The sequence below is a fragment of the Myotis brandtii genome, unplaced genomic scaffold, assembly GCF_000412655.1.
Source record: "Myotis brandtii unplaced genomic scaffold, ASM41265v1 scaffold174, whole genome shotgun sequence".
Lineage (NCBI taxonomy): Eukaryota > Metazoa > Chordata > Mammalia > Chiroptera > Vespertilionidae > Myotis > Myotis brandtii.
The window spans coordinates 3,647,974-3,658,857 of record NW_005356437.1 but is presented as its reverse complement, the minus strand read 5'-3'; the positions used below and the strand labels follow the sequence as shown (position 1 = coordinate 3,658,857).

Below are 10,884 nucleotides of genomic sequence, written 5' to 3'. Positions count from 1 at the left end.
GGGGGCACGGCCGGGCGGGGGGCCCCCCCCCCCCCCAGTGCACAAATTTTTGTGCACCGGGCCTCTAGTATTTTATAATTGTGGACATTTGCCATATTTTTTTAAGGAAATAAAACAGGTTACACAGTTGACATCCATTTCCTTTTTCTGCTTCCACCCCCACCTCCCTTTTCAGAGGTAATCATTGTCCTGGAGTTAGTGTTTATTATTGTGACCCATTGTGATGAGTCTGCAATTGCCTACAACAAAAACTTTACTATTTAACTGTAAGAAACCAACAGCATTTTTGGAGATGGTTTAAGAAGAATGTCATCCAAATTTCTAGCAATTAAGGAAGTTCAGTGCTTAGATTGAATAGAGATTGTTTTTAGTATAAGGTATGTTTTGACAAGCCTTTTTGTTTGTTTCTTCAGTGCCTGAATTTTTTTTTAATTTCCTGAATTTTAACATAAATTATGTGATCGAAAGTAATTATTGAGAAACTTTACAATTCAGTCCCATGTTTTCTGGTGAGAAAAACAGATTGAACAGTGAAGAGCATGAGGTTGAAAGAAGATGTTTGAATTCTGTTTTAGCCTTGGCACCATGCGTTTTTTATTTTGGTAATGTAGTCCTATATCTGCAATGTAAAAATCACACCAGTAGCATAAGAATTAGATAATATTTATAGTACTATTCCTCCAAAGAATTGATACGTAATTTATGAAAAGAATATTGGCACATTTGATTTTCACTTTAGTCATTGCTATGAGTTTATTAATATAACCTAAACTTCCAATTTCAGTGCTCATGATTTCCACTTAAATATTATTGCTGAAAATTTACTGCAGTTTCTATTAACTTTTAGACCTCTATTTTCGGTATACCTTTGTGTATGATTTTTATGGAGAATGTCAGAAAGAATCATTAAGACCTAACTGGTTTGGCCCTGACTGGTTTGGCTCATCCGCCTGCGGACTGAAGGGTCCCAGGATCGATTCCAGTCAAGGGCATGTACCTTGGTTGCGGGCACATGCCCAGTAGGGGGTGTGCAGGAGGCAGCTGATCGATGTTTCTCTCTCTTCGATGTTTCTAACTCTCTATCCTTCTCCCTTCCTCTCTGTAAAAAAATCAATAAAAATATATTAAAAAAAAAAAAAAGACCTAACTGGTTTGGCTCAGTGAATAGAGTGTCGACCTGTGGACTGAAGGGTCGCGGGTTTGATTCCGGTCAAGGGCACATGCCTGGGTTGCAGGCTCGATCCCCAGTAGGGGGCGTGATTCTCTGTCATCATTGATGTTTCTATCTCCCTTCTCTCTGAAATCAATAAAAATATATTTTTTAAAAACAATCATAAAGTAATTTTTAACTTTATTGTATGTTGTATTTGCCTTTTCCTAAAATCTGTGATGCTCAGCTTTTATTATCAAACCTGTCTGTTTCCTGTTTTGTAAAGCAGTTGAGAAGAATTTAGGATGTTTTTATCATACCTGGAAGAAATGACAGGCTGTACAAACACGTTTTTGTTTTTTTTCCTTTTGATTTTCTATAGCTTCCAGGTTATAAAGCTGGTTATTTATTTTGATTCATGTATACTAAGATCTTCGATAGAACCTGGCCTTTTTTACAAACCAAACTCAGCTTAGTAAAATCAATTTTACAGTGTAAACTACTTACTTGGGATATTAAAATGAAGTTATTGAAAAAATTTTTATTTTTAAAAACTCATTTTCTTTGGCTTTTCCAAATAATTTTATGGATTTGTGGGAGTGTTTTTTGTGGTTTTTTTTATAAAGAAAGAAAAGACCTCACTGAAGGTTTTGGTTGCACACAGGCATTGTCTCTTCTATAGTGCTTTGGGCATAAGTGTATTGTTCTTATATCAAAATTTGAAAGAAAGAAAATGCCATGTAACTGATTTTTCTTTTTCTGCCACATAGCCTCTTACTACAGAAATACAAGACATTTTACTTCGTTGGCTTCATATTTTTGTTGCTTGAAATCTTATTCTGTTGATATGGTGATAGTACCAGTACAATAATTCCCTCTGGAAAAAAGAAGCCAAGACTTTAAAATTGGTTCATTATTTTAAAAACCAACACATACTCTTTATTTTTAAAAACATACAGAGTATGGGAGGTTTTTATGTGAAAAAGTAGCAGCCCCTTCTCCCACAGCCTCACTAGTCCCACTTTTGGGGCACCCAGTGCTGACAAAAGGTTCTGCGATGAAAAGCTACATCACAACAGAATAGGAAAAGTAAGCAAGATGAATTTGAAGCCTACATTTCAACTATATTCTTGTGCCTTGTATCATTATTTGGTTTGGAAGAATTAAAGAAACTTTTTATGCAGACATATAAATTTACAACGTTTAATAGTACATCTTACCATTAAGCAGTTAACAAATAGGTAATCTGTTGAGCATTTATTTTGTTCACTATGGTGAGCACTGTATATGAATGATTTCATTTATTTTATGCAAGGAGCTTGTGAGGTAGGCACCATTGTGACTTAACTTGTTGGTAAGAGGAATGGGTTTACATAGGATGTAATTTGACCAACATCATGCAGTTTGTAAGCATGTGCCCTAAATCATTATACTAGCTTTCAGAGTGTGGATGCACAATTTCATGAGTAATGTGCAGCAATGAAAACAGGAAGAGAACTAGAATGGAAAAATTTGCCTTTTTGTGTTTGAATATTTCAAACATACCCTGAAGTAGAATACTGGTAATATAGCAATCCTTATATACCCCCTCTCAGCTTTAGGGATTTATGGTAGATCTCACCCACCCCCTGGCATTATGGTAGATTTTTTAATATGCTATCAGTGATTAGAGCAAGTTACTTTTATTGAAAGATATAATTTTACTTTATTCTTATATATTTGTACCCCTCATTGCCCTGCTGAATTTTATCCCCAAAGGCTCTACAGGCCTGTATATTACAATGATATATAGTTTCACTTACTATACACTTTAGTTTCTTCATAAATTCCCTATTGGTTTGTTCTGCAGAAATGAAAATAATCTGTCTGATCATTGTCTGCAGATTATGACTATGTTTTTAACCTGCCGCTTTCTAGATGTAGATGTCTAGTGTAGTGATTCTCACCTAAGGGCAACCTTGGCAGCATCTAGAGACATTTTTTATTGTCACAACTTAGAGTGTATTACTGGCATCTAATGATCAGGACATCCTGCTATACACAAAACAGCCCCTCTCAACAAAGAATTGTTCAGCCCAAAGAGTCAATAGTGCCAAGGAAGAGAAATCCTGTTCCAATATAAGAGAAACTATATTATTTTTAGTGGACAAGCAATTTAGTATAGCTATTGATATTATTAAAGTTATAAAATACAATAGTCTCCCTCTCTCACCCCCATCTGTAGGGGTAACATTCCAAGACCCCCAGTGGATGTGTGAAACTGCAGGTAGTACACTATGTTTTTCCCTATACATACATACCTATGATAATGTTTAATTTATAAATTAGGTACAGTGTGAGATTAATAATAACAGAACAATTATAGCAGTATACTGTAATACAAGTTATGTCAGTGGCTTTGGGGACATTATTATTTTTTAAATATGTTTTTATTGATTTCAGAAAGGAAGGGAGAGGGAGAAAAAGAAACATCAATTATGCAAGAGAATCACTGCCTCCTGCACGCCCCCTCCTGGGGCCCAAGCCCGCAACCTGGGCATCTGCCCTTGACTGGAATTGAACCTGGGACCCTTCAGTTCACAGGCTGATGCTGTATCCACTGAGCCAAACTGGCTAGGGCTGGGAACATTACTAAGTAAAATAAGAGTTATGTGCACACAAGCACTGTGATATGGAGACAGTTGATCTGATAACCTAGACAGCTGCTAAGTAACTAGTGGGCAAGGAGTGTATACAGTGTGGATGCATTGGACAGAGGGATGGCTTGAGATTCATCATGCTATTCAGAACATGTGATTTAAAAGTTAATGAGTTGTGCATTTCTGGAGTTTTTTATTTAATATTTCTGGGTAGCAGTTGACTGCGGGTGACTGAAACCACAGAAAGCAAAACTGTGGATATGAAGGGGCCATCAAGAGTGACCAGAACTTTTTCACCTCCCCAGTGGTCGTTTTGTTGTTTTCCTCCTATTCTTTGATCTTGTCCCTCCTCCTGTCTTTTTACTTCTCTTTTGTTATATCAGAAGAAATCTATGTACTTATAGGAGACTGTTCTTGAGGTCTCATCTTCTGTTTTTTAAAAATATCTACTCTTAAGTACCCTATTTTTTCACTAGCCATTGTTTGTCAGATTGCTCCTTTAAAACAAGATTGGCTCCTCCGCTTCCCTCCATCCAGCCCCCCCCCCCCCTCCCACCCCCCCCCGGGCCTGGGTGCTGAGCCCGCCGGGTCCCCTGCACACCTGATCTGCCTTCCTTCCCCATAGCTGAATCCTATAAGCTCAGCGCCTCATAAAACACAATTTTCTTATTCTGTACAAGTCCTGACTGAAGAAAATTTATGGAGTAATAAATATGGTGTTCTAAACATTTCACTACTTTTGAAAAGTTTTTTACATTTAGAAAGATATGCCTTCTCTGTTTCTTTCTCACCCCTTTAATTCAAGCTTGATTTAATCTTTAATTTTAAGCTTAAAGATTAATATATAGTAAAGGAAAATGGCAGTGTAAAAACTGAACTGTGGCTGCCCTGGCCATTGTGGCTTGGTTGGTTGGGCATTGTCCCATGTACTGAAAGGCTGCCAGTTTGATTCTTGGTCAGGGCTCATGCCTGGGTTTTGGGCTCGATCCCTGATAGCAGGTGTGCAAGAGGCAGCCGACCAAAGACTTGCTCTTACATTGATGTTTCTCTCCCTTCCTCTCTCTCTCTAAAAATCAATGTAAAAATAATTGAACTGTGCCTGATTTCTCACATATATATTAGTAGAGAAGAATTTTTTTAATAGAGCTTTTCATGAAAAACAAAAGTTTACCCAAAAAAATAAACTTTATTTCCTTTCCCATCCCACTCTCCCCCCGCCCCCACCTTTCTTTTTAACTTTCATTGTGTTTCATTGTGGAAAATTTTAAAGCAGAGAAATAGTACAGTGAACTTTCATGTACCTGTCATCCAACTTCAGGTTATCAACATGTGGTCATTCTTGTTTCAGCTATGCCCCAGCCACTGTCCTTTTGTACCTCACTGGATTATTTTAAAGAAAATAATTCACATCATTCCATCCTTAAATTCTTTAGTACATGTCTCCATGAGGGTTCTTTTATAAAAAATACATAACCACCTAGCCTGTGTGGCTCAATGCAAAATGACATAGCAAACATTTTTTTAAGTTCTGAAATAAAAACCTCATTCTTCCATGACCTTACCAACTGTTAGAAATAGGCAGCTGTGGCCTGGCCGGAGGCGAAGCACTGACAGAGCCTGCCAGCGGCTCTGAAAGGCTGCTGTGTGTGAAAAGAAATGCAGCTGACGCCTTTTTTTTTCTTTTTCTTTCTTTTTTTTTTTTTTTTTTTTTTTTTTTTTTTTTGACCTCTGTATATGCATCAGTCCAGTTTCTTGCTTATATGGTATCGTTAGCGATTCCAAAAGAAGAAGGGGGAAAACTCTACAGACATATACTGTTTTTATATAAATATATATTTGGTTCCCTCTAAAAGAGCCTTCTTGAAAATATATTTTATGGTTGGAAGTTGTGGCCTTCTCTTCTAGCCTTCTCTGCTCAGAGAGAATAAAAGCAAACCACACAGGACTGTTGACTGCATCGGTTTCTTTTATTATGCAGGACTTTTTTCTTACTTTGTAACTTATGTGTCATTGTAAAGCAGTTTCTTGAGAGAAACACCTATACTGGTTAGCAATGGAAAATGTCTGAGGACTTAGAGCAGTTCTCAATCCCTTTTTTTCACAGCCCCTAGGTAAAGAGCGATGTTTCTTTCATTCCCAAATTAGGAACAGACTCCCATGGATTAGGGACTGTGATATAGATGCCTTAGATGCTCTCAGTGCTGCCCATAGTCCTTCAGCCTCTTTCATTTCTGTGCACACTGACCAGCTTCTAAATCTTAGCATCTGTGTCTCAGCCTGGGAGCTTTCTCTGCTGGCAGCTCTTCTGCCCATCTGGAGGGCAGGTCAGAACTGCCAGGATATTAGCACACCCTCTGGGAGCAGCCCTCAACCAGTATCTGACAGGAGTTGGTATGTGTATAAATACCCAGCTCTCTTAACCTCATGTGGGATAGATAACTCCAGGCACACGTCTGAACCTATCTTCCCGAGTTCAGCAGGGTTAAGCAACAGTTTTCCACAGTGGCACACAGCTGGTACCAGTGTTCTAAACTCATCTCTTTATTGACTTCTTTCCTCTTCGTGTCTCTCCCCCAATTCTCTTTCAGTCTTCTGGGGCCACTTTGCAAATAAACTACCTGAACTTTAAAACCTTGTCTCGGAGTCAGCTTCTGTCTTTTTTTTTTTTTTTTTTCCTTGAGAGACCTGATACATTCTTTGATCCTCAGCCTTCTCTCTGAATGTCTGTGCATCCAAATGATTTAAAACCCTAATGTGATACCTAGGGATACTGCAGGTACACTATACTTTAATAGACCCGAATACCCTAAGACTGAGGTTCAGCTAGATTTTAAATAGGAAGCTAACATGTAGCTTTGGAGCATACCATTTTTTTATGGCTGTGTAACTGCAAACATTGCTTTCTCTCCTCTAATTGCTGCCTGTTTCTGCTGCTTCCCAGTCAGCTCCTTTTACCATTCTAACTGAGCACTGTCATCTTCCTCAGCTATCTGTCCTCTCACCCTATATGACTGAGCACACTGCTAATGCTTTCTCTGGGCTTCATTACAGCCTCCCTCAGTCCCACTGTGTAAACATCCCTACCCTTCTCTTCATTTGGACTTCTTTAATTCTGCCATGAACAGTTGTTGCAATCTCAAGAAGGTTTTCTCAGATATCACCTCTCGTCCCTATTTCTGACTTATAACCACTAGTCTTTTATATATGCAGGTTCTCTATATTCTCCAGCCTTTTTGAAATACTTAAAAGCCATTAGAATATAATTTACTGAGGAAGACACTTACAAGGGAAAAATATACTGCATTAACTGAAAAAACTCGTTTTTTTAAATAGTTTAATTTTAAGACTATAAAATTCATGAAAAATAATTCAAATAAATTAACTGCGTCACTGATTCAACTGACATTCACTTTCCACAAAAGCCATTACTTGCTTCTAACTCTTGTCAGAAAAAAATATTAAAAGGCATTAAGTGAGAGAAAGAAAAATTAATTGGATCCCATGTAATAATTTTATCTGACTGTGTCTCACAAAGATAACCATAGTCTCTTCATGTTAAAAAAGAAGAAAAGAAAAATAAATGTTTTAAACTGGAACCATGACTCGTTGGTTTATTTTTAACATGTTAGTCTTTAAGAAGTTTAATGTATCTAATATTGCAGCATTTCTAAACAATACTGGTTGTGTCCACTGTAACACTTTTGCTTGAAAGTTAAAAAAATAATTATTAGGAAGAAACCAAAATTACTCAGGATATGTAAGAGATTAGTACAGACAATTTAATAATGAATCCATCAATTAAAAATCAAAGCACAGCTACCAGTGTTCTATATTTTGTTTGTTTTTTATTGTTGATAGTGCAGTTCTATATTTTGAATCGAGTAGTGGTTACATGGATATGTTCACTTTATGAAAATTCATCAAAGCTATAAATTTATGATTTGTGTATTTTTCTTCAATGTAGATTGTATTTCAATAAAAATATTAACAAAGAAAGCAAAGCACAAGAGGAACACACATTTTATTAAAAATCCATCAACCAGATCACCTAGTTGGTTCAAAAAATTAGATCACAGGTATTAAGTCATATTGTGTTAGTTTGCTAGGGCTGCCATAACAAAATACCACAGACTGAGTGGCTTAAACAACAAATATATTTTCTCGCAGTTCTGGAAGCCAGAAGTCCAATATTAAGGTGCTGTCAGGTTTACTTTCTTCTGCGGCCTGTCTCCTGGGCATGCAGATGGCTCTTTACATGATTGTTCCTCTGGGCACATGTACACCTGGTGTGTCTCTGGTTGACCAAGTTTCTTCTTATAAGGACACCAGGCACATTGGATTAGGGCCTCCCTAACTATAGAGTTACAGTTTACTGTTTCTGCATTGGTTAGGGTTTCTCCTGAAGCTGACTCTGGGTTATGATATGACATTTGATTGGGAACCTGAGAATGAAATCTGCAGTACAAGATGATGTCTATCCCATAGTTTATGCATTATTGGAAAGTAGTACATGATTTTTTTTTTAAAGTATGTTAGCTTTAGCATTAGTGTAAAAATGCAAGCAGTAGCTTTTCTTGGTCCTTCTGTTGGTTGACATATGGGGGGGTTATCTAATTATTTGAGTAGTTTACCATAGAGTTATTAATTCAGAAACTTGATGATAATATTAGCCAGTTAGGGAACAGTAGCTGCCCTGCTGGTTAAAGCCTCAGACTCTTCTTTCTCTCTGTCTACAGGTAGCATTTTATGTAATTCTTTCTTCATTCATCCCTTGCTGTTTCTTAAAAATTGGCCATGTCTGTCTTCCATCAGTTCAATTTTTCAGACTACATTTATCTTTCCTAGTTTACTTCACTCCCTCCAAGAGAACTCAAAACAGCATACCAGATGCTTTAGATCCTAAGCAGTTTTTAATTGCTCAAAGCTACAAGGAAACAGAGGAGGATTGTGCCCTTCTCCATCCACCTTCACACTCCTCCTCCATCCCCAAAGCGAGGGAGGGGAATATGGTACAAAGGTTGATTGTATCTCAGAACTCTGTAAAGTTGTTCCTTTGCTTAATTAGTATATAAATACCCTCCCGATTCCACATTTGCTTAAATATATTATTTTCCTTAGTTGTTCCCATGAGAATTTTTAGTTCATTTCTAAAAATTAGTTTGGTGGTAATTCCCAGGTAGCTATTTGGATTTAATCCAGTAGTGAACCTATACCTGAATGAGGAAAATTTGCATAGCTCACACAGGTTTCTTTCTTGGTTAGATTTATTCCCTGACCTACGAGTCACCCGCTTTTCCTTTCTGTGGTCGTAGCCCCCACATGTTTCAGAAATGGGTTCTCTGTCCTAGTTTTTTCTTCTTTCAAACTCACTAGACTGACTGGATTCCCTCTTGGTTAACTTTGGTGTATTCCAGTATTTTAAGCCAAGTCTTGACCTAGTCTAATGAGTGGAACTGCCAATCCTTCTTTAACTTTGTCTTACCTTTTTCAAGGCTCATGTTCTCTGCCGAGTCTCTCACTGAGTTGCCGGTTTCCAGTCTGAAGGAGGTATCACACAGTGGTCAAAAGCTTGGCACTTTGGAGGTTGCTTACTAGCTGTGTGACTGTGGCAAGTTGCTTAGCTCTATGGATCTGCTCACTCATCTGTAAAACAGGGGTTCTTCCCAGCTCTATCTCTTAGGATTAACAGACATCCCAAAACAGCAGTGATTAAACATATTTTTCTTTGTAAAGGAAATTCTGATGTTAGAAATCCAGCTCTGGGATGGCGATTCCATGGTTATTAGCACTGTCCGCTATCATTAGTTTGAAGCTTCCATCCCGAAAGTGATGCAGAACGACTTCTGCAATTATAACCATCCCATCCACATCCGGAGCAGCAAAATGGAAGCAATAGGACAAAGCAAAAGGTTCGCCTGGCTTTGTAACCCTTTAAGGACCATATCCAAAAGTCACACACTATGAGTTTTTGCATATATTCCCGTGGTCAGAACTTGATAACTTGGCCGCACCTAGCAGTCACAGAACACTGGGAAATACAGGCTTTTATCTGTATACAAGTGCCACACTGAATCAGGATTCAGTTACTAACAAAGAAGAGAAGAATGGGTATTGGATTAATTAGCAGTGTCTGCATCTCACTTTAAAGGAGATAATGCATGCAAAGTACTGAGTACTGTGCCTGATACCTAGTAACTCCTCAGCGAATGCCAGGCATTTTTATAATCTCTGCTAAAAGGTCAGATTATCAGCACATCCCGCAAAGTACTGAGTACTGTGCCTGATACCTAGTAACTCTTTTCTTATTACTTTTTCTTATTACTTTCCACTCATTCATATTCTTTACCAAGGAAGTGACTTTTATAATTCATGAAACTTACAGAAACAACTATAGATGATTTCTTTGAAGGGAAAGGGTACACAATAAGTAGTTGTTCCCTTGTTGGAAAACCACTCATTTCTGTAGAAGAGGTTTCAGTTTTTTTACTTATTTAGCAATTCTTAACATTGGTGGAGTTGATATGTCTCTTTATACTTTGATTTTTAAATTCTAAACCACTTTTCTTTTCCATTGTCTTAAACCAAAAAGATCATTGTTTTGGTACATATTAAGATAAAGAGAATTAAAAGTAATTCTACTTAAAATATTTTATTACATCCTTTAGTTATATTTAGTCTTAGTGTGATACTGAATGAAGACTGGGAATGCTTTTACTTAATGCATAGTGTTGGCTTCACCAAACACCTCAGTGTTAACTGTTACATTTTTATATCTAGCTTTGTTATTTTTCTATATACCCATCGTTTAGTAAATTTTACAATATACAATTTTGTTCTTTTATTAGCAAGAGATATCCGTATCTTGCCTCTTAAGTACAGCTAACCTTAGCCTATATAATAAAGCAGGAATATGCAAATTGACCGTCACTCTGCCACAAAGAGGTGGGGGGGCCCACAACAGAGGTGGTGGGGGTTCCGTAACACAAGATGGCTGCAACCATAGCGGAGGCCGAGTTCCTGTAACGAGCCTTAACAAGCAATCAGCAGGGACCTGAGGCTGCACCCGCCCTCGTGGGGCTTGACGGGATGTCAGGC

At 37.7% G+C, this 10,884-nt stretch overlaps 2 protein-coding genes across 3 annotated transcripts in view; one reads left to right on the top strand and one right to left on the bottom strand.

The window, feature by feature from the left end:
• LOC102257379 (transcription elongation factor SPT4-A-like) overlaps positions 1-9,287 on the bottom strand; it is a 13,636-nt gene extending 4,349 nt beyond the window's left edge. Inside the window, exon 1 of the mRNA XM_005863232.2 lies at positions 9,272-9,287. Coding sequence (XP_005863294.1) covers positions 9,272-9,287 — 16 coding nt within the window. The remainder of the gene's footprint in view (positions 1-9,271) is intronic.
• Positions 1-10,884, top strand: part of GTF2F2 (general transcription factor IIF, polypeptide 2, 30kDa) — a 154,549-nt gene that overhangs the window by 36,929 nt on the left and 106,736 nt on the right. The window lies entirely within an intron of this gene.